Genomic DNA, 26712 nt, shown 5'->3' with positions numbered 1-26712 from the left:
CTCTCCCTTTCCCCCTTACAAGACGCGAATATCCAACATCTTGACCAAACCCTAACACTAAATGTCTTCCAACTCAGTGTCCAATTCCCGTCCGTTGTCGTGGTACATATTTCCTAAAACCCGAAACCAACCCATCCGCGCCTCGTCTCTTCACACCACTAGAAAGCGCAACACCATCCCTCCCCGGCCGTAACTCCGCAATCGCCTCCGCAACCTTGCCATAGTCTCCTAGGAATCGATGGGCGCGGACATCATCTCCTTCCACCAAGCCATGGCCCAACGTCACAGCCCACAACCCCCCAATCTTGAGCGCGTGCGCCTCGACCTCGTCATCCGGCTGCAGAAGCACGGAGTATATAGCGCCCGAGTAGATCACGACCTGCGGCTTCTCCGACTGCGCCAGGATATCCGCTGGGAAAGCCCAACCAGGCGCCATGTTGCTGTCTCTGTCTTCATAGCAGACGGGATGCCACGGCGTAACGACAAGGCCATCCGCGATTCTGCACATCGCAATCCGTTGCACCATCGTCTTCAGCACGGCAGCGACTTGTCTGCTCCCCGCGGGCGTGCGCACGCGCGAGCCCCTCTGGAGCTGGCGGACGGGGACCTGCTTGCCGGAGTCCAGCGCGACCTTGCTGGCGCCGGTGAAGCAGGGGCCCGCGGCGCGGTTCAGTTGACTCATTTGGATGTGGCGCGTGGTGGCGACGTTGGGGCAGGAGGGCTTGGGCGGGGGGATGGTGTCGAAGGCGCGGTCGAGGGCGTCTCGGCACTTGGCGAAGAAGGCGTTGCGGTTGTACATTAGGGGGCCCGGGTCCTTGAAGGAATTGCATCTGGTGTTTGAAGGTTAGGAATTATACGTAGGTCTATTGGGTAGGTAGCTATATGCTTTGAAAGGGGGGTAGAAGGGGGGTAAAAGGGGCAAGACTTACAGTTGCTTCGCATGCGCATTCCATAGGCTGAAAAAGTAGTGACATCCCCATTTGCAGAAATACTCGGACGTGGATAACGCAAGGCTCACCTGCCCCGACGGCAGCTCTCCTTGCAGGTCTTCCATCAGAGATTTATTGTACTCGTCACTATGGAATCTAGCTGGTATATTCTCTAGCAGGCGCTTTAGACTTGGCTGATGGCGCCTAGGGTCGACGTTCTTCCGCGTCTCGTATTCCTCGTCTTTCTGAAGCGGAAAGAGGGAGGAAAGAAACTCGCATATCATCGATCTGCTCTGGTGGTAGGCAACCTCGGCCTCGGGGAGAACGCAAATGTTCAGTTTATCGTTGTGGGCGGTGGTGCGTAATTCCGGACCTCCTACTTGCGAGTACGTGAGTGTCGCGTCGACACTGGCATCTCCCGACACGGTACTAAACTGGACTTTTTGACCCTCGGTGTTGACGTGTTCAAGATATATGTCTCTGGATTGGTCATATTGCAGATTTCCGAGTTTGAAAGTGATGGTTTTGCGTTCTGCTTCCTCCTGCTCTTCTGTGCCGATCGATTTGCCAGATGTTATTTTCAAACCCATACTTTTAGGAACGGACACTTGCAGCCGACATTTCGTAGCGTAAGTCGACTGCAAATGGGCGACTGCGTGAACGAATACTGTTCCCTGGGATTCGGTTAGCAAAGCGAAGAAAGAAACATGCGGTTTGGATCCCATACAATCATGCCAGCATCGGGGATAAACGCGTAGTTGCCACTGCCGATTTCTGCCAGGGACTTCAGCAAACCTGACCGGATCACATAGCCGAACCCGAACGTATGAAGGGTTGCAGGGAGGGTTTCGTATTTGCTGCGTATTTTCGGGATATACCCTTGAGCGGGACACCTGAGAGCCATGTTAGCCATACATGTATAGCTTGAGCATGCGTCGAAGGATCGCACATATAGTTAGGTAGTCCATCTGTTAGGATCATAACAGCAGGTACGCGACCCGTATCTACTTCATCGAAAAGGTCAATTCCCTTCTGGATACCATGCCAAAGATTTGTCCGTTCTTGGGCTCTCATCGCTTCGATATTCCTTTCGGTTAACTTCTTGTTATCGCCTGTCATCGGTAACAGCTTCTGGATGACCTATTGGGAATATCATTGTAAGCAAGAGATGCCATGCAATAGGAGAGGATTGCGGACATACCACAGCCTCGGTACTGTAGGTGACGATTCCGAGTCTGTCCCCCTGGTTTAAAGTGCTAAGAATTGTGCGTGCCGCGTGCTTCACCATGTCCAGAATGGATAAACCAAAGTTTTCTTGGCTTGGCTTTCCATCATCTCCGCTCATTTTCGCGGGAGCTGGCGACGACATACTTCCGGAAACATCAATAACTAGCACGATATCGCATGGAACATGGTGGAGACTAGGATCTCTTGGCTTTGCTGGCGGCTGTACCCGAATGATAACTCCATCTTGCGTTGAGATAGGGTGAATCTGTAGGCCAAGATCCTCGATTGCCTCCATGGTCGAAGCAGGGGTAAGGGTGAGGTTATCTGAGGAGTCACCCTTGACCCTCACTGAATAAACTGCTTTCTGAACCTACAAAGTTGTTAGAGTATATACCTAGACTCTTCCTATACTAGCGGAACTCACCATTTTGGAGTTGGATATCAAGATGTGTAAGTTAACATAAAAGACGAAGATGAAGTTGAATCTACTACTCCTAGGATTGTTGCGGTGTGCTTGTTTTATATCGTCAGGGGACAAAGAGGGGGTCGATGGTGAGCCGTTTGATTTGTTACGACTGAAACACAAATGCATATGCACAAACGTACATCATATGAGACTAATTGATCTGAATGATGAGTTGAGAATCATAGACTGCCTCACCTAGGACCGTTGGTTTTGTCTTTTGTTTGTCTCCCTCTCCCCCTTCCATCACATGTGACGATGCAATAACAGATGGATGCCATTGCCATGTTAAACTTGCAAGATAACTAAAATGGCTAAATCGAGATCACTAGGCCTCCTAACTCACAAAGTGATAGCTGTTTAGACGAACTTTCAGCTTTGAAAAAGTCTGCTCTTCTTATTTGTTATGGACTTTCAACCTGAGTTCTAGGGTTGTAAATAGTGGTTCCTATCAAGGCTTTTCAACGTGGCTTATACCACAACACCAGGCATCTGTATGCAGCACTAGAGGCAATTTGGAAGCTACTGGACACCTAACCAAGTGGATTTTGCTTGGTGATTACTAGGCAGGTTTGTGGTTAGTCTCCTACTACATAGTAGTGTCTTGGAAGTTGGAACTTGGTAGGCTATCTTCGGTACTTGTTAGTGAGGCCATGGAGACCCAGCAAAGAGAATCCTTCGAAGCAGAATGAGTTGTGCTATTCAATGCTAGTTAAGTAGTTCGGAAAGGATTCCATCCAAGTATTTCTCTCCCCTATGTCCACCTCCCTACCTTTGGACCTTACAGACAGGTAGGTTAGATTCTTTAAGAAGCGGTTACATGCATACCTACCCAGTACTATGCAGTTATGTACATATGCAGTTTTACTCTGGCTCCTTCTTAACCATCTGGCCGATACATGTGGATATTAGCAACGATTTTGTGTGGAGAGGCCAAGAGATGGTTGAGCCCAGTTACCTGGGTTGGTAGGGAGGACCTGGTAGGTTAGGTAGGTATATCGAATACAATTAATACATACATCCATGGATACCTCAAGACTAGTAGTTAGTAGTTACTGAATACCTGGTAAGTTGGGAGATTTAGCAATTATTCCAAGGTTAGTTCTCGATTTTAAAGAAAGCAAACTGTACTATGTAGTTATGTAGTAACGAAATTATTGGTAGTTCACTGGCAAGGCTGACAACCCTCTGACGATGGTTACAGGCTACAGGTTAGTTATTTACACCTTACCATGCTGTGCCACCTTCACTTCAGAAGGGTCCAAGCTTGTGGGCGGAAGGACACTGCCGTCAGTGGCTGGCTTTTACTGGCCCTTCTTTGGTCTGTCGAGGGGCTGCACTGAAATGAGGGGATGGCAATGGGCTTTCTTTCTCCCTTTCTTCCTCCTACACATCCATCTCACCAATCTAGATATTGAACCTGATCGATCCCTTAAACCACTTTCGAGCAAGACGTGGCATTGGTTACTGCGGCAGTGCAGGATTTGCAGTTTGTCATTGAAAACGAGCTAATAGACGCATCATGTGTATGCATTTGTCTCCTCCATGATCGCTTATTTGATCGGCCATCGCGATGCTTTACCAAGTGTTCCTTCGAGGAGACCAGTGAAAATTACCACCTGATGTCGGTGATAATATTAGGTATGCTGGGATGATATGGCCAAGAGCATCGCCAAGGATATCCTTCAGTTCAGTAACAACTAGGTTAGCACTTTTTGTTTGTTCTTCATTCAGATGACCCCCTAGATCACGAGTAATGTGGAATACCTCAATTCATGTGTTTTAGTAACTATTGTACATCGCCCAGCGCAGATTCGCTACCGGCCAAACGACCCAACGACATTCGCACGCCCCAATATTGTTGAAAGGAGCCATAATCATGGTATCGTATGTATTGTATTGTACATGTGTACCCGTGACAGGACCACAGGTTGCCCCGTTGGAAACCATGAGCCGAGTAAAACCGCGAGCGCCGTTGCTTTTTTGGTTTTTTTCCCTTTTTTTACTCAATGTCCATCAGTTACAACCATAACCATTCATGACCGCCACCTGGACGCCAAGCCCCGTCGACCTAATCGTAATTCTTGGTGGGAGAAAAAAAGGAAATATTGATTCCCAATGTCCCACCACAGGAAAATTCGACCGCTTCTACGCGCGCTGCTGCTGCTGTCGCTGCCCCGCTGTGAGTTTGAAAGAAAAAGCTATAGACTAGTCAGTATGTGACTCATCTAGATGAACACAACACAATGCCGAGCCTACCCTTTTCTGCCTTTCTGCCTTTCTGCCTTTCTGCCCTTCTACATAGGGACTGATGAAGCTTAGTGGCAATCAGAGCATTCCTTGTGCTTGCACCAGGTGCAGTCGGTGTTGATGACGAAGATGCCGCCACATTTGCAACAGTGAGCCGCGTACATGATGAAGGTTTGTTGTAGTGGTTGGTATGTTGGTCGATGACGTGAGTTATAAGTATAACAGTGTAAGAAACCTAGTGTATAGATTTGATTTTTGCTTCACAGTTTTGATAGAAGGTTGCAAGATTTACCAGAGTAAGTGTGAGTGAGTGAGTGAGTGAGTGAAAAGAGAGATGTGAGTCCCCTTGGGATAGGATTCCTTCTGGGACATCGCCTTCATATAGACGCTCTAGCTGCCTACAAGGGCAGCCCTTCTCATCACAGTGGGCGCAAGGAGGAAAGGGAAGGAAACCAAGAAATATCGCAAAAGCATATTTTACGCAGTCGTATTATTCAGTACGCAGGGTCCAGACAAACTACACTACTGAAAAGCCACTACCCCGCATGGCACTTCATCTGGTGGAAACGAATCACAGAGCGTAGATTCGCTGCAGTAGACCTGATGAGGAAAAGCTGAGGGTTGGGGGTCGATCGTAAAAGGATCATCAGTCAGCGTGACCGGCGATTTTGCAGCTACAGTAAGGCCTGTACGAGTGGTAGCACCCCACGTTCTTGTATTATATCCCTTGGTGTATCCTACGCTTGGAAGCCCTGGAAGAGTTTCTACTGGCTCGTTCTATTTCTTTAGACTATTGCAACACATAATCATGAGGGGTTTGAACAGCCTCCAACACCCCAAGCGCCCATAATCCCGCCGCGCTCTTGGGTGGCGATGGTGGTGACACTCCTTCTACGCCCGTCGCATGAATTCATTGGTCGTAATGAATGCGGGAAAAGTCGGGAGTTCCAGATGGGATGCACATCTCGACCCTTTGTAGGAGGAGAAGAGGCCCGCGCGCACATCTCCCATCCCATCCGAAAGATTTTCTGTCAATATGTAGGCACGGCATAGTCAGATATGTATGAGATGTATGTATGAGACGAGAAAACATACGGCAGACAGACCACGCAAAGACATCATGGGTTTTCCATGACAAAGTACTTAGGTACATATATGTATGTAAGTCATACATTTGGAACATCTATCATTTCTTGGCCTTTCATTCATTGCTTTGAAAATACGTGCCTACCTAGGGTATAGAAGTATACATGCATTCTTATATATGAAATCATATCAATATATTGTTTGGACTTGACCCTCAAATCGCTTTAGTTGGGTGGCTCATGAAGGATGATTCCCTCTAACCTCTAACGATCTCGATCCTTTGATCGCTCGATCGTTGGGTTAATCTCAACGGCTTTTTACAGTTTGAAAGAAATCAAATGACGTTTTAATATACTTGGGAAGCCACGCGGATGCACATCGTGGCTGATCTCTTCTTAGGATTACATCAGTGCTACCGGTGCTGTTGGCGATGGTGTCAGCCAGAACCGCGGCACATTTGGTATGAATTACTTTTAAATCCTCACGATGGGTTGCTCTCGGGACCTTTATAGGCTTGGGCTAGCCCTGCGCAACGTGATGCGCCCGGAGAACATACACGAATGGTAATCTCAGACTGGTACGCCGTGATGTTTTTTTGACGTACATAGGCATCCAAGATGCCCGTTACGTACGGTGATAGTGATAAACTACATACACTGTCTGACACATCTTCTTGCCATTATTCTATTTCTGCATAGGATAGGTGTTGATCCTACCTCAAATTATCTGTCTGTCTTTTGAGTGGTAGAAGTTCACCACCTCTGAAGTACCTACCTAGGTACATATTGCTATGTACTGCGCAAGATGAAGTAATAATGATTCCAATATAGCTGTCTCATCCTAAGATCATTAAGTCCTGCCGTATGAGACATTTTTCATATTTACAAATTACGAGTCACGAAGGAGCATAGTGCTAATAAATCCGAGGACGTTTGCGTGTCACCACCAGTGGCAGAATCATCCTTCGTGCCACTTGTAACACCAACCCACAAAGGCACGATATTTATGTGCCTAATTTATAGTATTACATATGTAGACGATATATACAGAGGTTACATATGTATGTATGTATTTCTTCGTCAGCAACTCTCCTGGTGGAATTGTTACATACATATGTATGCAATAAGAATACTTTTCTCCGAGATGTGCTGTTGGTAACACATAAATGTACATGCGGCTGTACATACAAGATGTATCATCATGTATGTATTGTATCAATTTGTATGTAGATGTATCAGCTGGCGTAGAACCATACTCCCAACGTTAAAGCTTTACCTCCGCAGTTTACAGGGGAAAGTGATATAAGTTCTGTAGAAATAAAGATGAAGGATTCTGTAACGGAAGGCAAGATCTTTTCCGCGCTAGGTCGGGGTCATGCGCCCATATGTCTATGGCTCGTTGCGGCTGACATACGGTTAGGGTCGACGGCGTCGTTTGTATGGAGGCAGTTGTGTTGCATGTCCACATACCTACCAGGTCCTACCTACATATAGGTAGTAGGTACTATTAGGTAGGTATTGTACCTAGTATGTACCAAATATCGTCTCCCTAATGTTCCGTATGTTAAGGAGCCCTGTTTGGAACGTCGATGTCATCTCAAGTAAGTGCGATCAAACTTCGTTGGCTAGAAGTTGGAACTAATATCATACAATCCAATAGTTATTTGTTGGCTCAGCCGCTCAGGCAATTGGCCTATTCTCAATTTCGTAATTATTTCGGTCAACCTCAAGCCATAGCTGGGTCAGTTTGATATTGACAAACAGCAAATTTGGTGCCCTCTTGTAAGGCGACCAACCTGTCAAGGATATCCCACGCGGTCTGATCGAAATGAAGTGGATCGCGGATGGCATGTCAGAGGGTAGGGACCACAGCAAGTCATGGAGCCTATCCACGCTCCTGGGTCCAAAGGAGTCAAGGATTTGCTATCGAGATCTCATATCTTAAAAGCATTCTTTCAAGTATCAAAATAAACATACTGTATGTAGATGAGATGGGCGGTGCCGCGGTGGTGCTTCAGCGGGCCGTTGATTGCGGGAGAAGTGGGTTAACTATGTAGTTAGGTATTTGAAGTTTTGAACCTCGCTAGAGTCGCTACACCATTTGATCGTATTCATATATGATCGTATTCATATATAATAGTTGTACATACATGCACATGTAGTAGCTTCGTTTGATGACTGTGCATGACATGACTACTTACATAGTACATATGTAGGTGATTTCTGCAAACTTGTTTGAATTCTAGCAATAACATAACGATGATTGGTATGAATATCTTCCTAACTAACCTAGTATCATCCTTCTCGTTGAGCCCCATCCAACCATCCTAGTATTAGGGTCCGGTGGGAATGTGACAAGTGGTGGAAAGTTAGACACCACACATATTGCAGAATATAACTAATATACGATGATCACTTTGCCATCGTCTATTTTAGACGAGCTTATGTAGGTAGGTATCAGATATGGTAACAAGTTCGTGATGAGTACTGTCTTTAATCATATTAGTTAGTGGGATCATGCATATAAGCATCATATAAGCATCCCGCAGCTATATTAATAATAACTAACTAACTAATAGTTAATGAATGAAAAAAAAAATGAAAAAAAAAAGGAAAAGGAGAAGAAAAAAAAAACGTCTACATGTGGATGCTACGTATGGATGCAATGGATGCTATCCGCCGACTAGTGCCGTACACAATGTACTGTACGGATACTACCCTCCATTTTCAGGGGTTGATTCATTTAGGGTTCGAAGACTAGAGCCATACGTGGTCAAGCGCCAGGAACAGCCGTTTGATTGGACCGCGGAAGCCTTAAGTCGTCTGTGCTATAGCATTTTAGCGCACACCGTCGCAGCGATCACCTTGTTTTACAATGTCACGGTAAAATGTACATAGCGTACATAAGTCAACGTGTGTGATCATTGATATTAACTGTAGAGCTGTTGTATCTCTTGAGTTACTTCAAGTAATTATGTATGTAACTACCATCATATGGGTAGTTATGTATATAACTACTATGCAGTCATGTAACATCTGACAGCTGACAGCTCGTGAAGAGGCGAAGAGGCTGAGACGTCGAGTCCATGTACATACTATAGTACATACCTAGTACGAACTTCGAAGCCGAGGCCCCTAAACTTCCGTTTGCGCCGTCCTCGCGCTTGCTCGTCAATCCACTTCAAACAATTAAGCTTACTACATACTACTATGTATAATGTATGTATTGTACAAGTACCGTGATGTTGTCGGTTCCGTCGAGGCGGTACCGCGCCGCTTAAGCATTGTTAGTGCCCGTGTAGATCATGTGCCCAACGCATATCCGCTACCCGGTACTGAGAATTACACATGTAAAAACGAAGACTGATAAGTGCACATGTGTGTACCTACGTAGGTAACCGTTATTGGAAGCGAACTCGTACAAGATGTAAGTGCACATATGTAGGTACATATGTGGTAGCGATGGCAAGACATGGCTTTTAGTGGCGTTGTCAAGTCTGCTCCTTGGGCGTTTGTGGTTGGACAAATATGTACCTCGCATGTGCTTGACGCGGCCGCCCGGTGGGGAGATGGGATGCTGTGGCTGTATGGCTTGCTTCTTTTTCGCTTCCGATATATTCCATCTCCTTGCTTTACGTCCAGCTGACAAGGTCAACCGTCAACGAGGGCTGACTGAACGGCCGCCATAAGCAGTAATGTATTTTCTGAAACAACTGGATGGTTCCTTTAAGGATCGACAGAGAGAAGCAAATATCGTATCACATAATATAGTTACATGCATGTAAGGTAAGTTGGTAGCTTCAATGTTGAAGTCTTTGAAGCTCAACTACAATTACATATGTAAGAGATGTAGTTATGGGTGTACCTGGATGCAAATCATCCGTTCTGCTCTTCTCCCTAGCTGCTGTGTGACAGCCTTAAAACGCCACCGATAGATGAATGACTTACGTAGTAACCTACCTAACCTAGGCATGTACTTACAATTATGACACAAACTTCAAATGCTCACCTTCACACCTAGAATGCCCAATGCTATTTTCGTTGCTTAGCCTAGCTACATTTGGTACCTCCTACCTACATAGTATTATCCTCAAGAGCTCGAGCGAATGCCTACCTAGGATAATAGTATCCACTACTATGTAGTGAGTAGGTAGTACATGATACAAACAGGGAAGATGAAGCATTGTGATCGTCATGTTCTAGAAGAAGCTGACTATTAAGCTTACAAAAATAATTCGGAACTTGTACATACCGATAGTTAATTCGTCCCGTTCGCAAGTACCGCGGTAGGTTAGCTCGCTAGGTAGTAGGTACATATAAATATCTACCAGTGACTTCATACTTGAAAGACGTTACTCAAAGGTAGACGTCGTACAATGCTTTTCTAGTGTTGTTTTCAGTTCAATGTTGTTTAAAGTTCGTAACCAAAGTTACCAAACAAATGAGAATAATATGTAGGTACCTAGGTAGGTACTAGGTATGCCTGAACGACTCGGCGCCCCATAGTTACTAGGTACGGCGTATGTACATATGTAAATTCTGTCCCGATTGCTTTGCTCGAGTCTCGTGGACTTGTCGAGTCATCAAATTCATCTCCCTCCTCTCTCCCCCCCTGGCTACTTTCTCATCGCTCGAGCTTTGCCAAGAAGCTGCTTTACTTAATAGAGTTACATTTGTCCCTCAACTGGGAGTCTGGGACACGTAAAGACAACAATTGAAGTCGGTAAGTAAGATGATCGCTTTCTCTTATTACTTCAAACTTAGACTAATAATACCTGATACTTTTACAGGATTGTCTATTAACTTGACACCTGCTTGATGCATGTATCAGGCAGGTGATATTACACATTCACTTTTATGATGTTAAGCACGTGCATAATACGTTGCTCATATTGTTCTCAATAAAGCACAGACAACTTGAAATAAACCATTACGGAGATAAGCGATCTAATACATTAAAAAATCAAGGCCTGCAATGTATATGTGTAGATACATATTAGACAATATGAAGCTACATATCGTACATGTATTTACTACATACCTAGTACCCTAGGTACATCATAGCACTAGGTATTTTACAGATGACAGGCACGTGGATATATTAGGTACAATCAAAACTCGACTATCGGACTATGTACTACATATGTACATACGTATGCAGCAGTCCTACATAAATATGTAGGTACCTAGATAATACCTCAAGAAGACAGTATAAATCGATTTCAATGTCTTCTAGGGTTCCATGAATAGGTAGCATTCAAGTTGTTCTAACGCGGTCAATGTTCCTACATATCAAGTTTTACTTACATACATACATAATAGCGCAGCCAGTCCTGAGTCTGCACTCAGTGCCACTCACATATGTACATGCAGGTACTGAGTTAGGTACGCCCATACCCTGGTCAAAGATACCTACTGCCAGGTATTTGCATGTAGTGTAAGGTACAATACCTAATGCAGGGTCCTTACCTATCTAGGTGCTAGCACCTTTTCCATGCAGGGGAGGAGGGGTTTCTCTTCCAGGATAAGCTCGATTCTCTATCCCAGTACTATCCCAATTACGTCCTAGTTACTCATCCCAGTCCATCACCCTCATTTCCACCCATTCGGTTTTTCCCATTTTCGTCTCGACTTGTCAGTCAAGCTGTATTTGTCTTGGCTCTCATCTTCCTAATCCACCTAGTCCGTGTGGAGAGTTGAGTCCAGTTTACTCTCGTTTGAGTTTAGTTGCTAGTTTGTCATTCACTCATACTCTCTCTTGCCTGTTTTTTCTCCTTCATTCTTTGGCAGCTTGCTCCCTTTGTCGTCAATTATTTTGATTTTCCTTCGACAACTTCTCTCACCACAGTCATTCTTTTGATACCAAACATAGCCGCCGTCGAAAAACGAACAGACCACCACGCGAACGATACCTCGGTCGGTCAATTGGAGTAATCAGATTCAAGCCCCAGTTATCAAAGACACTGTCGAAAGAAGAAAAAACCCGAGACGAAAAAAAAAAGAAGTTGCTGAGGCAGACAAGCGAAACCCTCGCAACCGTGATCGTTCTGGCATTCGACCAAACCTTGATCAATTTGACCAATCTGACCAAGTGGCTATCGCACAAGGCCTTGCAATCATATCTCATTCCAGGACCCCAAAGGCCGGATCTTGCAGATTTAGCAAGCATACACAGCATCGGATTGCGGCATTCGTCTGCTACCAGCCTATCCTGCAGGAACCATTGGTCTGTGGTGCAACGACGACAGTTCCCAATCCCTCGTATCTCTTTCGCATCTTTACGATACAACACCCTCTCCTTGAGTCCATATTCGTTTCTCCCGCCCTCCCAAGTGAGGTAACTTCATTGGTTCTATTGGGGAAAAGAGACGGGGGTTATCCCAAGTTGTCTGTGTGATCGTCATTCGGCCCATCTAGAAATTCATGCTTGGTATCTTTGGGACTATCCAAGTTGTCAAAGCTGCCCAGGTTCTTCCATCGATCTGTGAAACGCTCCCGACACGAGCCAGTCCCTTCTCAGGTAGGCTCTTCCAATGACTTTCTTAACCCCCTCCTCCAAGTTTTCCTTTTTCAGCACTTTGTTTTTGACTAGACAGGAGACGGGACAACCTACATGTTTCTATTTCTACCAATCAATATGCAGCTCACCCAGCATGATATGATATGTAATTGAGAAACCCCCTGAGCATGTCCGGGTCCGCGCTGCTAGTGCGCAGCCCCTTAACGCTCCCTCCCCACACACACACAACGTCTACACTAATAACACTTGGCTACACATCTATTTCCTCATATAGTGGCCAATTTACATTCTTTAAGCTAACATAGACCTTGTATAGATCTGGCTCAGGATTTTCAACAGATTCGAATCTCACCAAAGTCGGTCATTTTTTTAAGCAGGCCCCATTACTTTCATTAATGGCATAGGGAACGTGATAGTAGCTTAGTACGACATCGCTAAGCACTACACAAGCCAATCATTTACAACCTAGATCAGTTTTCAGGTCTAACTACAACATTTTTGATACGTCAAAGAACCGGCAGAGGCATCGCTCACGATGAATCGCTTCCGGACAAAGAAGAAGGTGAAGGAATTGAAGGAGGATGTGTCGATTTCTCGGCCGACTCCTCGGCCGTCAGAAGATTCGGAATCATCCACGCCTTTCCGACCGTTTAGCAAGAAGGGAAAAAAGGTCCAAGAAACCGAGAAAATCGATATCGATCTCTCCACAGCGCTGCCATCCACAGATAACTTCCGCACCAGCCTATTAATGACTGGCCTCTCTGCCCGGTTTTCCATGTTGCGGGAGCAGGATGATCCAAGCACCAAGATCGGCAAAGCTAGCGATGACAGCGTACTCTTTCCTAAACGACAATCGAGACTGGATTATGGAGGATTCCATGGTCTAGGAGACATTGCCGAGGTGGAGTCTATAAGGGCTGCTGCTCCGTTCGCTCGGAAGAACTCGTACAACTCGGACGCAGATTCAACGAAGGCCAGTAGTATCATGGGACGTTCTAAACCGACGGAGGGTAACAACCTATTTGGCGGGCGGCAGAAGATCTACAAAATTCCAGTGGGTGCCAACTCTAAATCAAGTGGAATGGGGGGTCGAGCACTATACGATGACGACGTGGCTCTGTCAGCCTTTCAGAAATGGAGACAAGCAGAGAGAGAGGGCAAATCGTATGAGGGCGAGGGAGATGAGGATGAAAGGAGAGACTCAGGCGACCCAGAGCCCGACAACCTTCGCGCAGAATCGCCCATTTCCAGCAACTACAACCAAAAGCGAGAGACATCCTCCACAACCTTTTCGATGCCGTCTTTGGTTAGGAACTCGACTGCGGCGACTTCAGTCTCCTCTTCTCAGCGTGCGTCGTCAATAAAAGATTGGCAGCCATCGAATAGCTCCACATCTACTACGGAGAGAAGCGTAACGCGCACGAGGCGATTATATGAGTCTGGGCTCAATAACGATCTACATGAGCAGCAGTCATCTGCATTCTCCCGCATTGACTCCCTTACTCGTCAACGCACATTCGGTGCCCTAAGTCCTGATCTGGCGCAGAATTCACCATCGCCTACGACTATCGGATTCGTGGAACGTTTTAGTGGAGAGCGAAGGATCCTAGCGAAGTCTAGTGCCCCGAACCTACGATCAATGAGCCCTCCTACCACTGCCTCTTCAGCTGGCACTCCGGATCTCGGTGCGCGCGCACCTAGTGCAACTGAAATGCGATCTAACTTTGGCGGAGCTCCGCCTTTGAGCCCTCCCATTAGTGAAACTGAGGAGAATTCAATGCTGATGATTCACCCCTATGACCTGGGAAAGGCCACCGCTCTCGGCGTATTCCAAAAGCCTTTGCAGCCGTACGACGAGTCAAGATACGCCCAACGACAACTACAACGTCAGCAAGGACGGGACACACCTAGCACACCTACCCTAAGGTCTCATGATGAACCAAACAGGTCGTTCGTCAGTGACAGATCGAGTTCCTCCTCGTCTGCCCAGAAGAAGGAGTCAGATTCCAAAGTAGACGTGGTCCCCACAGTGTCTGAGCCACTACAAGACGAGGAGCAAGGAATGTCCTTTCTAGCTGACCCGAATGACTCTGAAAGCTCACGTGCTGTTTCTCCCCAGCCTTCCGTGTCCCCGCAGGTCGTTTTGAGACGTCCATCAGATCATGAACACCCTGCCCTTCGCGAATCTATTGTATCGGTACCCGTAAGCGAACCGTCACCAGTCTCAGACCGATCAATGTCCCTTTCTCCCAGATCGAGCAAAGTCTCGCCTGCGGACTCGCCCACTCTGGGGCCAACTGCTGGCGCTGGGCTGAGCGGCATGGTACGAGAACACCTTCGAAGAGACAGCAATGCTTCGTCAATTTATGGTGCCATGCCATCCACAGCAGGCATGGAATCCCGTTTCCCGGAGGATCTAGGGGGCTCCGATACCTTCCAAGATTTGAGTAATAGCGCCAATCCATGGGAATCGGCAGATGGTGCCAGTCGCGATTGGTCTTTGGACTTGGATGTTAATGAGCCTATGCCGGACACTCTGTCTCAGTCCCCGAAAACTGCCGACCCGGAAGAATTCGCTAGAATTCGCCCTCGTACACTACCCAATGCTCGTAATGATGGAGATGAATTTGCAGATCAACTCGCTGATGGAGCCCGTCGGGTACGCGAACGGTTAACTACATATGTCGAATCCGACAGCCGTTCTGCATCCCCCAACCGATTAGGTGATAACACAGATGCGAGAGATTCATCACAACAAAAGCAGAATGGACTCGGGTTCCTACAGCTAAAAAGCAGCCGAGGATCATTTGTTGAGCGGGGCCGTGATATATCGCAGTTGAAGGCTTTGAAGATGCTTGGTATGGGGTCCTCTAACTCATCGCGCGACCTATCCACGAGAGACAGTTCGAGGGAACGAAAATCGGTCGAAAATAGCGAACGGGAGGATAAAACAACTAGTGGTGGCGAGTCCAATGATGGGCTTCGTACGTTCCGCCAAGCGAAACGTGAACTACAAAAGATGAAAGACATGGAGATACAAATTTTGCATCCGTCGCGTTACGAGCCCGATTCAGCACGATCAACACCCACTAAGGACCGACCGTCGTCGTCTAAGCATCGTTCGCCCGAGCGGGATAGGAAACCACCTCCGATGTTCTTCCAAAAACGGTCAAAAACGGATATAATACCAAGTGAAGAGCCGAGACCAAAGACCCAGGAATCAAGATCCCGAGAAGTGTTCAGATCTAACCGTGCCAGAAGCAGTTCTGAGTCTAGTACTGACGGGCGGCCACGCAGCCGGACGATACGAGCGACGGAGAAGGCCTCCGGGCGCGGTAACTTGCAAGTAGGACCAAACGGAAATACGACGCGGCCTATGCTACGCTCTCCTGGCCTACCTGGAACGGATATTAAGCGTTCACCTATCATGCCCCCACACCCGTATCCGGGATCTACGCAAAGTAGACCGACGAACTTAATGCCAGATAACAACCTTCGAGTTCAGACATCCCATGGCTTTGAATCTGGTCAGCCCTCTCCTGTTTCACCCATGCCTTCGCCATATGGTGCCCGCGGTCCATCGTCTGCCACACTCCCTTCCTCGCCCCGTTCAGGACTGCCCCCCAACCATGCTGCCAACAATGGGCCGTCGGCTGATGGCAACAGACGTAAAATCAAGACGAAAGACATCTCGGACCCAACATTTGTGACGTCGAGTTCCCGATTTCCTACCACATCCCTACCCGATGCCCAGCAGAACATGTCTCGCAGCAACAGCCGATCCGCTCCGCCCTTGCCACCTATCAATCCAAGACGAAGACAGGACTTCTCGAGTACCCGTGCTGTATTTGATAACCTGAGCCGACGCCCAACCAAGAATCTTGAAGATGAGGCCAGTGCCAGCATGCCAAATCTATCTTCGGACATGTCAACAGATAGGGACGAAGATCCACGACCCGAACGCCGTCGAATACGTCCCATAGCATCCGAAGGCTTCGGGTTGGGCTCCCGAGCGCCTAGCAACGCTACCAGGCCTCCCACATCTAGAAAGGTTGTTGCCCAAGGACCAAACTCGCCTGACGGGGGCCTACCAGGTGGTATGATTTAACGAGAATGACTCGGGAACACCTTGGTCGGGCCTTTTCCATTCGAGGTGCTTGTTTAGTTACAGACTGGAGTGGTTGGCTCTGCAACTTGCATGAAATGTCACGAGATACCTATTCCGCATTGTTTCTTTCTCATGAGGTCTACATCGAACGGTTAGTTGTATATCCTGTATAATAAAAAACCCAAACCCCAATTCGCGCGCATGACAGTTTCACACTTCTCAATATTTTTTTTTATATCTGGTACACGGATTCGGGTTGCGTTGTCGCTTGATCATCGGGCTGGCCTCGGGGATGAAGCAGGAGGCGGAACATATTAGCTAATCAAGAAGAAGGAGATGCAAGTTTAGCAACTCGAGTTCTACAGAGGATACCATATATTCGGAGCATTTTGATGGGAGGATCCCAAGGGCGTCGAGTCGGGGTCAATGACAAACCACAGAAAAGTTGGTGTCTAGGCCATGCATGAATAATTGCCTCGGCGGCCGATTATGTATTTTGAGCTTTCTGAAAACTCGCCGGGAATAAAATATGTACTGCTAAGTCTACCTAGGTTAGTATATTTGAGCATTTCTCGATAGCTGTGTTTTCGTCTTGTGATATTTGTCTCCTATTTTTGGCAACTATGTAAGCCCCTATTTTTTAAGAAAGGGTTGTATGTGTTATGGTGTAACGAATTTTGATCGCAATTACTTCCAAGTCACTCATTTGAAGCGAGCCCAATAACAATCATAGCAACCTTGATTATATCCCAAGAATGAAATATCAACTAGGTACCTAGGCAGGTAGGTAGATGATGAATGCCTGCCCAGGCGTTTTTGTTTAGTCCTTCCTCTATATGGAAGACGTGGTGCCGCGACCCGAAAAGTCTACCCTCCTCGTCGCAATGAAACCCAATCAGCACACGCACTTTGCGACCTTACGTCATGGAGATCATCCTTCCCGATGGCTTCCCCTGTTAGCCAAGTCTTGGTCAAGGGGTTGTTGGTCAAATAGAGGCGAGGTCTTCCTGCTGCAGGCTGCAGCTCACTGTGCCTAGTGTACGAATACTTGCAAATGGAGGATCGACAAGTTGTCTACCGGGGGATGTCTAGGGGAAGGGAAGACTGGAGACGATCCGGTCTAAGCACCATGTGTGTGTGCCTGGTGGTTAATAATAAACGCCAATGTCCAGGGTTGTTCATCGCTCGCCGGGGTGGGATGCCGTGATAGGATGTCGTTTCCCACCCACCCCCCTTGCCCATCATAAACTTGGCGGTATCCCTCCAACCATGCCTGTGTAGTGTTGGTTCGTCTGTTGGTTCGTTTGCTCGTTCATTCATCCTGTTGGAGGCGATAGAAAGCGCGACATGTATGATAGTTACCGGCTTCCGTAGAAGATTGGTGTGAGTGATGATGTAGAGACCTAAATCGGGTAGGTGTGTAGTTTGTCTGGGGTAGATATAAACTCCCACGAGCGATCACTACCTAGATCCGGTGCTGGTGGTGCTCAGACATACCTACCAGAGGCGCAGTTTTGATCTTCACATGCACAGTAACTACCTATCCAAGTATCGTATCTAGGTAGTTGGGCACCAGGTAGATCGACAGCCATGGCTATCTTTCCCTTCCTCGCTGCTGCTCTCGGGCTACTACTATCAACAACAGTCGCCGCGCAAGGCTGCCCTCCTCCTCTCGAGCCATCGGCCCAGCTGAAAATCAGAGACGGCTATGCCGCACAAGTCATATTAAACGAGCTCAAGTCCCCGCGTGACATTGTCTTCGATACGGCGGGGAATCTGCTTGTGGCCGAGCAAGCCGGGGGTGGGATCAGGAGGGTCGTTTTGAGTGAGGATGAGAGTGGTGATAGTGTCTGCGTGGTTTCGAGCGCGCAGCTGATTGACGATGCTGATGTGAGTACCTGCACAGTTGCTGGCTTGAAGGATACCTACGCACGAGACGTGATCAGATGCCTTAGGTAGATAACCCAAGCTCACAACCCCCTTTCTAACGCGCGCTCTCAAGTTAAACCACGGCCTCGCCCTGACCGCCGACGGCAAAACGCTCTTCGTATCGAGCCTCCCCACCGTAGACGCCTACCCCTACGACGCCGCCGCGGGGACCGTCGGGACAAAAAGGACAGTCATAACCAACATGCGCAACGAAGGGCACAACACCCGCACGCTGCTCGCGCCCGTCACGGCCCCGGACGTGCTGCTCGTGTCGCGCGGCTCCGCTGGTAACATCGATAACGGGACTACGGAGCAGGCGTCTGGGAGGAGCATGATCAAGATGTTTAGTGTTGCGGAGCTTTTGGGGGCGGGCGAGGCGGTGGAGTATGCGGAGGCGGGAGAGGTGCTGGGGTGGGGGTTGCGGAACTCGGTGGGGGTTGGGGAGGATGTGGCTACGGGGGGTATTGTACGTGTTACTTTTCTACCCTTCATCTCTCTCTCTCCTATGGACCTACATACCTATATACCTACACATGAGCTAACTAATACCCCTTACATAAATCCAGTGGTCCGTCGAAAACTCCGCCGACAACATCGCGCGCGCCAACGTAGACCTCCACAACGACAACCCCGCCGACGAGCTGAACTACCACGGCGTCCTCGCCAGCACCTCAAACCCTCTCAAGGGCGCCAACTACGGCTACCCCGCGTGCTTCGCCGCGTGGCAAACCACCGACATCCCGTCCAACGAAGCCGGGCTCATCACAGTCGGTTCGCAGTTCGGCGGCGTGGAGGGAACCCCCTACGAGAACGTCACGGGGAGCACGGCGCCAGAGGAGGTGGATGCGTTCTGTCGCGCGCAGAGGCAGGCGCCGAGGCTGGTGTTCCCGCCGCACAATGCGCCGCTGGGCGTGAGGTTCGCGGGGGATGGGAGCGCGGCGGTTGTGGCGTTGCATGGGAGTTGGTGAGTTACCTGTCTGCCTAGTTACTTACCTCCTTAACCTTAGCTAGGGAGGGAGGGAGGTACTGTAGGTAGAATATGAAAATCGCTAACTGGGAATGATCAAACATCGCAGGAACCGAGAACCGCCCGACGGATACCGCCTCGGCAAGATCCCGTTCGCGGACGGCCAGCCCGTGGCTAGTGTCTCTGACACCGCGGCCGTAGAGTACATCTTGCAGAATGAGAATATTACTAAGTGTCCTGCAGACTGCTTCCGGCCTGTAGGGCTCGCGTTTGATAAGAAGGGGCGGTTGTTCATGACGAGTGATCAGACGGGCGAGTTGTATGTTATCACGGGGGTTTGATGAGGGTTTGGGGAGTTGTTGTGGGATGTGGGTGGGTGAGGAGGTAGGTAGGGTAATTTCTGTGATGCTCGAATTTGAGGATGTTGAAGTATTGGGTTCTGTATCTACTTAGAAGGTACCTCACTATGGACGTGTGATGCTTTGAGAGATTTTATCATACTTATCCGGTACTAAAGTGTTCAGGTAAGTAGAAACAAACCCGAAAATTGAATCCCATATAACCCTTAGGGAGATAGCCGGCAGGTACCGATATTTCTAGGCCTCCCACCTCTCCTCGTTCCAGCATCGAAGGAGCCGAGGCGTTACTACCTTAAATCACAAATCCCAAGACCTCGATGAGGCTGTGTCGTGGCTAAACGCAACAACCCGACTAGTCCAGAAAAGGGGATGGATGGATGTTTTACGACAGGAAACATACCTACGAAGATCCCCTGCCTACACAAGCAGGTGTCTAGCAATTGTTCCTGGCATGCGGCACAGATTGGCGATGCAGGCAGATCTTTTCACTCTAGAGAGCATGCAGCGACTAGGGGACGTGGTTATCATTGCATAATGCTTCCGCGGCTAAGTTTTCTCGAAGGGTAGATCAAGGCTGTATTAGGTACAGAGACGACGTCTTTTCGTAGATACTATGTAGAACCCCTTAAATTATATATATTTATGTATAAGTTAGGGAGGTCCTGACCTGTCTAGTATCTTTGGACGGATGGATGTCTAGGGCACAAATACCACTCTACCCTCGCCTACCAGCGACGTATCATTCCAAGCCGTTTCGATATCCTTCAGCGGCACAGAATGAGCTGCAAGTAGTTTCCAGCTGGCCATCGTCGGGATCAGGGTCTGGAGCTCCTTCTGCAGGGCTGATACCTTCCAGGACCCAACCCCGGCCCCTCGGATAGTCAAGTCGAAGGAGCGGAGCAGGTGAGACGGAATCTCAGCGGTGCGCTGGGCTAGGCTGCCTACTTGGACGTGTTGGACAGGTTTCCTCGACCTTGCCAGCGATGATAGTAGCTGCACCGTCGCATCTCCGTAGACGTAGTCGAGGATGACATCGCAACCTTGTACCTTGGAGAAGTCAGTCTCGGCGATAGGATCTTGTAGCACAACTCGCTCATCAAGGCCTTCGACTTTCTCTAAGGCCGCAGCATTCCGGGCGATGCCGATAATCTTGCCTGCCCCTAAAGCTTTAGCAGAGTATACGGCCAGGCGGCCGCTGTCGCTCGTAGCACCAACAATAACGGCTATGAAGTCCTTGGGTAAATTCGTTGTGCGTTGGGTGATGGCCATCCAGCTGCTCATGGCCGGATTGACACTAGCAGCAAAGGACGCAGGGTCGATATCACTGGGGATAGGATAGATGACATCTTTCTCGAAGTTGATGTACTCGGCGAATGTGCCTCCCTGGAGGGTAAAGCAGTAATGTAGCTTTCCGGTGGCCTCGTCTCGGGCAACGCAATCAATGCCAACGGTGTGGGGAAGTTCTCTAGCCGAGTAGTGGGCTCCCGAGGCGCGGGAACGAACGACTTGGTGGGCGGCGGCAGCCAAGACACGAAGCTGGATTTGGTTGTCTGATGGTGTAAGCGGATCGTCGAGTGTGACGTATCGTGGTCCTTCCGGCCAAGACTGTACCTGGGCTGCGTGCATTATGCTTGATTATCGTCCAATTTTCTGCTAATTGTTTAGATGATAATAGCCTAACCTAAGCCTTGTGATATTTGTGTTTGTAGATTTTGGTATACTCTTTAAGAAGTCTAACATATTGTTTTTGTCCAAGCAGCCAAGGTAACCATTTATACTATACTCGGATACTCGGACGCTCGGATTTGTTCTACTTCAGATTATCTCCTTACCTGGCCGTCGAAAGTACCTACACGGATAATAGGGCTGTTTTGCATGTATATGTAAGTAGGCAGTATAGTACGACACCAAAACTGGGTAGTGCTCGTTACTGTTGTTGCTTGCTTATAGCTCGAAAAGGGTTATAATATTCTTTCGATCGGATGAGTCTTGTATCCCCTGTACTAGCCAGTAGGAAGCAGATGGATTCAAGCCGCAACAAACCAGAACTAAGGAAAAGGATCGGATTTAAGAGCGTGCTTGAAGTTGCAGATTGTGAGTCAAACGCTTGTTGGCCAACAAAAGGGGTTGTCATGTCTGATATGCTCTGCAAGTAAGAATCCTTGGGAAGATTACCTCACTGACGCTAGATACTTAGGCTAGGTAGATACATGCATCAATGCAGATATAGTTACATATGTACCTAGATGCCTACTTACTAGGTAGATAAAGGAGGGAGGGAGGGAGGCTTCAGTTGAATATGTTAGGAGCCAGGAAAACTCAGCTTGAAAGTGGCTTACTTTTGCGGCACGAAACAATGGTCTCACTACCAGTGGACGAACCACTTGCGGCTTACTTAGCCTGATGTTGTTTCTATTCTCATCGCGACTATGTCACCAAGTCTATCCGATTTGGGGGCTAGGCAAGAAAAGATCTTGGATTAGACAGTTTACATCGCATGGCAAAGGAACAACACGTGTGTGGCTGACAACGATCGCCCGACAAACCACAGCCCATTGACCTAACCTACCTAGTAAGTAGGTTATACTGCTGACGGGTTATATCTTTAGGTAAGATACCATGTAGATATGTGTGTAGGTATGTAAGAGCAAAAGAGTGTGTGGGTGACGTACACTAAAATTCTGGTGGGTGGGAAATCGTTGCCTGGTGTGAGAGGCGGTGACGAGCGAAGACGCAAAATAAAACCCCTACTTACGTATACCTGTATCGAAGAGAGGGTGACATCCGTGGCCGGTGGGATGATGATAATGAAGATAGCTTGGAAGGTAGATAAAGTGAGTATAGTAGATACTCTATAACAAGCAGCTCGATGCCGTTTTGGACTCGTAAAGCCGAACAGTGTTGACCAACTGAGTAGAGCGACGACTAAGATGGCAGATGGCCGAATCACGGCTAGTTTCACCAGCCTCGAGATCGTCACCACTCCGCAATGGGGAAGACATCACCCCGCTATACTTAGATGCGCCGAGCCCTACCAGCCCAGCTAAGTAAATCCTTCGGTGGATAATCCAACTACACTATTTCTGCGGCTGTATGATGCATGTCTGGGTTATATATGCTTGAAGGTTATAGGTAGAACATTGAATATAGGTACAAAGCTGTTGTGTGTCTAATACTTGCAGGCTGCTACAGAGACTGTGATGATAGAGAGAGACTCCAAAAAAAAAAAAAAAAAAAAAAAAAAGAGTAGGCAGGTAGGTATAAAGGTACATATGTAAGGTGGTTTTGGTAAGACTTGGCGTGACGAAACCGGACATGATGCATGCGACGGAGAATGGGGATATAGTCCTAGGTTTAATACTACCTACTATAATACCTACTGGGTAAGTCGGTATAAAGACGGGATGAGACGAGATAGGATAAGGGTATGATTGACATGATAGACAGGAGTAGGGATGGGATGTAAGAAAGTGAGAATAACAATGATAAAATAATAAGATAGGAGTGAGAAGGCTGGGGGAATTTACGTGTGATGGCAGGAAGAAGCAAAAAGGGAAAAAAAAAAAAGGAGCAAGTCAGGCTAAAGAATACATAGGTGCAGAATATCTAAAGCAGTAAAAGCTTACATGCTGCTACATTGCGTAGTACCTGCCTTACGTAGATACATAACTACCTAACCTAGGTACTAGGTAGTTAATGGGTAACTTCCAAAAAAACATAGCCCCCAAATATGCATGCATTTGCGAATCCTTCAATTCAATGCTCCAAACCTTGAAGTTCAAAGTTGTCGCAACGGGCCGTAATAGAACGCGGGCGTTTTACCCCAACTGCTTCTTCAATTGATTCAATTATCATTTGCTTCCCAAAACAGATTAGCTCTGAACTATACCCTAGGCACTAGACAATGGGAGGTAACTAGTATGTAACTTATGTACGTGTACCTAATAAGCTGGTACTTGAGAAATTGTTCAATATACCCTGACCTGGACTGACTAATGCGAGCAACTGTTAGTGTGGCCTATGAAAGGGGGACTATGAAATTAAATCTAAACCAAGATAGGAAAAGAAATGGGGCGAAGCTAGACCAAAAGATTCTAGCTAGTACCTTACCTTCCTAGTACTTAGTAACAACAGGTAGGCACCTTAGCTAAGCTGGGTTTAGTTTATATCCGACATCCTTGGAAACAAAAACCGTTAAACTAGGTAGGTATCTTCTCAGTGCTCACCCCTTTATATGCCCCCAGGTCACTGGTGTATTCAATTTAGTAGGTCACTGGGTACTGGGTACTATTGTAATTTTGTATGTACGATACAATACATACCAGCCATACCTACCTGCTTACCTTCGAACCGTGCTATCTTCTTCTACTACTTGCCTAACTTTACTTTATTTAATTTTCCTTAGACCTTCCTTGCCTCGCCTTGCCTTGCGATCTTTTTTTTTTGGCCTCCGCATTCTCGAAGCATTCCCTTTTGAGGTCTTCCCAAAGTAACACGCGTACAATCGCAGAATACATTTACAGGATATATTCTCCGATTTGTAGTTGTGATAGTGTGTCCTTGGCTGTGTCCGTGTCTGTGTCTGTGCCTGCGGCGTGTTTTTCAACAACAAAAACACCTTTACGTCGGAATGAACGAAAGACGAATGAATCAATAAACACAAACGAACCGAACGACGTCGAAGTAGGGTATTATAACCGGAAAAGAATTAAAGATACAATAAAAGGGAAAAGCAGAGAGAATAAATTGTACGAGAAAAAAAGAAAATAGGAGAAAGCAAGAATAAATGACGAATTGAATCGCGAGTCGCGTTTTTTTTCTATTTTATTTTTATTCTTTTATTCCTTTTCAACGAACAACCACAATTCTTTCTCACCCCCAATTCAGCAATAGCTATGTCGGCTTCGGCATCAACACCTCGGAGTCGAAGTCCCCAGACCGCATTGAGTTCACGCTCCTCCTCGTCTTCCGACCACACCGCCGTTGCACATATTGATAGGCCCACGTCAATACATAGCAATTGTCCATGCGAAAAATGCGACAACATTAATAACGAAAGGGGTGTTACGCGAATTGATGTTCCATTAATAGCGATACCGCGACTATTCAATGCGCTATTAGGCTTCGCTACCGTTATCCGCGTTCATACCACAATTGATGCTGGCTGGTGGCCATGGGAACATAAGGTCCTGTTCTCGCTATGCTGGGTTACCCTGTTCTGGAACCTGGCCCACGCCATATGTAGCATTCTTGGATATGCCTACTGGCCATCGCCGCGGCGGACCGTTGGTCTGCCGCCTATCAGCGTAACCATCAATGGCAAGACTCTTGTTTCCTTCGGGGGTCCCGACGAGGAGGATGGCCCGCGGAGGAGAAGAACCAAGCGCATTCAATTCAGCATTATTGATATGTTTCTTGCCATCCCAACCCTTGGATTCCTAATTTACTCGGCGCACATCATGTATCCGTGGTGGGGATCCAGATACGTTGGTCTATGGCCACCAACAATAGGCCTCATCGCCTCACTTGTGTAAGTTTGTCTTTCTTCTCATTTTTTTTAGCCCTTCCCTGCTCCTTATATGACAATCTGTGATTTGAGATCGCAATGCTAACCTGACTGCATTAGTTCCTTCGAATTCATCACAGCTTTCTTCCAGCTATTCCAGTTCTTCGAAGCCAAGGTCATTGGGATTCAACTAACGATGCAAGACATTTATGAGAAGGACGATCCCGTGGGACGATTACAATTATAAGGAGTAATTGGGACAACAACAATGTATGTGCGCATGCATGCATGCGAGCGAGCGAGCATCAAGTCATTTATTCTCTTCTTACTTAAAAGCAAAAAAAAAAAAAAGGGACAAGCCAAAACTTGAAAGCGCCATAAGCTCAGGCGAAAAAGGGGCGGTTCCAAATACAATCGTTTTTTGTAATAACCATTTCTAGCATGGGGTGTTTTACATACTGTTTATACTTTTTTGAGAGATACCAACCCGAAAATAACTAGGCAGGCAGGCAGGCAAGTAGGCAAGTAGGCAAAGCAACGGGTCAGGGCGAGGGCGAGGATGGGGACGAGGGTGAGGATAGTGGAGGCGACGGAGGCGGCGACATCGAGCATTTTATGGGCATCGCGCAATACCACCACGTACGTACATAGTCAACCGGCATGAGCCATGATGATACCACACAATGGAACAGAAATGCATTATCTCGCGACGCAAATTACGTTTGTCATGGCCCTACCAGGAATTAATGATATACCTATTTAACTCGGAATCCCCGGAACCACGATACAGCGGTGCCCCAAACGAACATTGTCCTTGAACGGCGAAAATCGCGGTACCTATAATTAACTTTTAGGTGTCTCAGCCGCTGCGCGCAAGCTTGACTTAGATACATAGGTTCGTCGATCAGCTTAGACGAACTACCCTGAAGGGCGATAACACGTGGGCGCAAAGGACATCTTGACCACCTAACTAACTATCTAATCTACGATAGAAGATCTGACGAGGCTTCTACTGATGAACTTTTACCTCACTAAAAGCTCTGGACTGGCTGGGCACACACACACACTTAGACGCATACACACTTACGCACTTACATACCTAGGTTAAGTAGTTGCATTAAATATCGAGACGAGGCAGCCGGGGAACCAGTACGTCGTATTCACATGCCCTCCGACCCCTCCCCTCCCCCCCTCTTACACCATACCATACCATGCCATGCCATGCCACACACACTACAAGTATCTGTTCTATTCAGCCCAAGCTAAAAACTCGCAAGCAAGCAAGCAACTAACCTAACTAAAAATTTGCCTCTTCGGGATAACCCGAGAAAAAGCGACCAATAGGCGTTCGATTAGAGGGGGAAATGCT

General features: G+C 47.5%; 6 protein-coding genes across 6 annotated transcripts; 4 read left to right on the top strand and 2 right to left on the bottom strand.

Annotated features, from left to right (window-relative positions):
• Window positions 1–11: 11 nt before the first annotated feature.
• GGS25DRAFT_532858 (hint-domain-containing protein) lies at window positions 12–3080 on the bottom strand. Its single transcript, XM_049265626.1, has 6 exons — window positions 2581–3080; window positions 2131–2526; window positions 1879–2069; window positions 1657–1822; window positions 930–1603; window positions 12–830 (listed from the first exon to the last, which is right to left on the bottom strand). Exons 1-6 carry the CDS (start codon window positions 2746–2748, stop codon window positions 74–76), a joined length of 2352 nt encoding a protein of 783 aa, XP_049116168.1. The 5' UTR covers window positions 2749–3080; the 3' UTR covers window positions 12–73.
• Window positions 3081–4737: 1657 nt separating this feature from the next.
• GGS25DRAFT_523294 (uncharacterized protein) lies at window positions 4738–6432 on the top strand (the record flags this gene model as incomplete). Its single annotated transcript, XM_049264404.1, has 3 exons — window positions 4738–4801; window positions 4942–5018; window positions 6355–6432. 3 exons carry the CDS (start codon window positions 4738–4740, stop codon window positions 6430–6432), a joined length of 219 nt encoding a protein of 72 aa, XP_049116167.1.
• A 5991-nt stretch (window positions 6433–12423) lies between these two features.
• GGS25DRAFT_349353 (uncharacterized protein) lies at window positions 12424–16386 on the top strand. Its single transcript, XM_049258028.1, has 3 exons — window positions 12424–12474; window positions 12771–16001; window positions 16141–16386. Exons 2-3 carry the CDS (start codon window positions 13010–13012, stop codon window positions 16182–16184), a joined length of 3036 nt encoding a protein of 1011 aa, XP_049116166.1. The 5' UTR covers window positions 12424–12474; window positions 12771–13009; the 3' UTR covers window positions 16185–16386.
• A 1651-nt stretch (window positions 16387–18037) lies between these two features.
• GGS25DRAFT_532851 (soluble quino protein glucose dehydrogenase) lies at window positions 18038–19819 on the top strand (the record flags this gene model as incomplete). The annotated part of the gene is made up of 4 exons (XM_049265625.1): window positions 18038–18472; window positions 18585–18977; window positions 19078–19475; window positions 19588–19819. The coding sequence occupies exons 1-4, from the start codon at window positions 18173–18175 to the stop codon at window positions 19817–19819; spliced, it is 1323 nt and encodes a 440-aa protein (XP_049116165.1). The 5' UTR covers window positions 18038–18172.
• A 714-nt stretch (window positions 19820–20533) lies between these two features.
• On the bottom strand, window positions 20534–21463 carry GGS25DRAFT_523291 (uncharacterized protein; the record flags this gene model as incomplete). The annotated part of the gene is made up of 1 exon (XM_049264403.1): window positions 20534–21463. One exon carries the CDS (start codon window positions 21461–21463, stop codon window positions 20534–20536), a length of 930 nt encoding a protein of 309 aa, XP_049116164.1.
• A 3068-nt stretch (window positions 21464–24531) lies between these two features.
• Window positions 24532–26104, top strand: GGS25DRAFT_349264 (uncharacterized protein). The gene is made up of 2 exons (XM_049258027.1): window positions 24532–25367; window positions 25464–26104. Exons 1-2 carry the CDS (start codon window positions 24733–24735, stop codon window positions 25588–25590), a joined length of 762 nt encoding a protein of 253 aa, XP_049116163.1. The 5' UTR covers window positions 24532–24732; the 3' UTR covers window positions 25591–26104.
• Window positions 26105–26712: the final 608 nt, after the last annotated feature.

Source organism: Hypoxylon fragiforme (genome assembly GCF_022984875.1).
Source record: "Hypoxylon fragiforme strain CBS 206.31 chromosome Unknown GGS25scaffold_6, whole genome shotgun sequence".
Classification (NCBI taxonomy): domain Eukaryota; kingdom Fungi; phylum Ascomycota; class Sordariomycetes; order Xylariales; family Hypoxylaceae; genus Hypoxylon; species Hypoxylon fragiforme.
The sequence above is the reverse complement of the archived record's forward strand: the minus strand, read 5'-3'. Positions and strand labels throughout refer to the sequence as shown.

What these genes read in the sequence shown, in the direction of transcription:
- GGS25DRAFT_532858 (XM_049265626.1), bottom strand. Translation starts at nt 2,748, where the DNA reads ATGCATTTGTGTTTCAGTCGTAACAAATCAAACGGCTCACCATCGACC. An exon ending in TCCCCGATGCTGGCATGATT is followed by an intron (nt 1,604 to 1,656) that starts GTATGGGATCCA and finishes ACCGAATCCCAG; the next exon opens with GGAACAGTATTCGTTCACGC. An exon ending in AATGCGCATGCGAAGCAACT is followed by an intron (nt 831 to 929) that starts GTAAGTCTTGCC and finishes TTCAAACACCAG; the next exon opens with ATGCAATTCCTTCAAGGACC.
- GGS25DRAFT_349353 (XM_049258028.1), top strand. Translation starts at nt 13,010, where the DNA reads ATGAATCGCTTCCGGACAAAGAAGAAGGTGAAGGAATTGAAGGAGGAT. An exon ending in ATCCCATGGCTTTGAATCTG is followed by an intron (nt 16,002 to 16,140) that starts GTCAGCCCTCTC and finishes TGATGGCAACAG; the next exon opens with ACGTAAAATCAAGACGAAAG.
- GGS25DRAFT_349264 (XM_049258027.1), top strand. Translation starts at nt 24,733, where the DNA reads ATGTCGGCTTCGGCATCAACACCTCGGAGTCGAAGTCCCCAGACCGCA. An exon ending in GGCCTCATCGCCTCACTTGT is followed by an intron (nt 25,368 to 25,463) that starts GTAAGTTTGTCT and finishes TGACTGCATTAG; the next exon opens with TTCCTTCGAATTCATCACAG.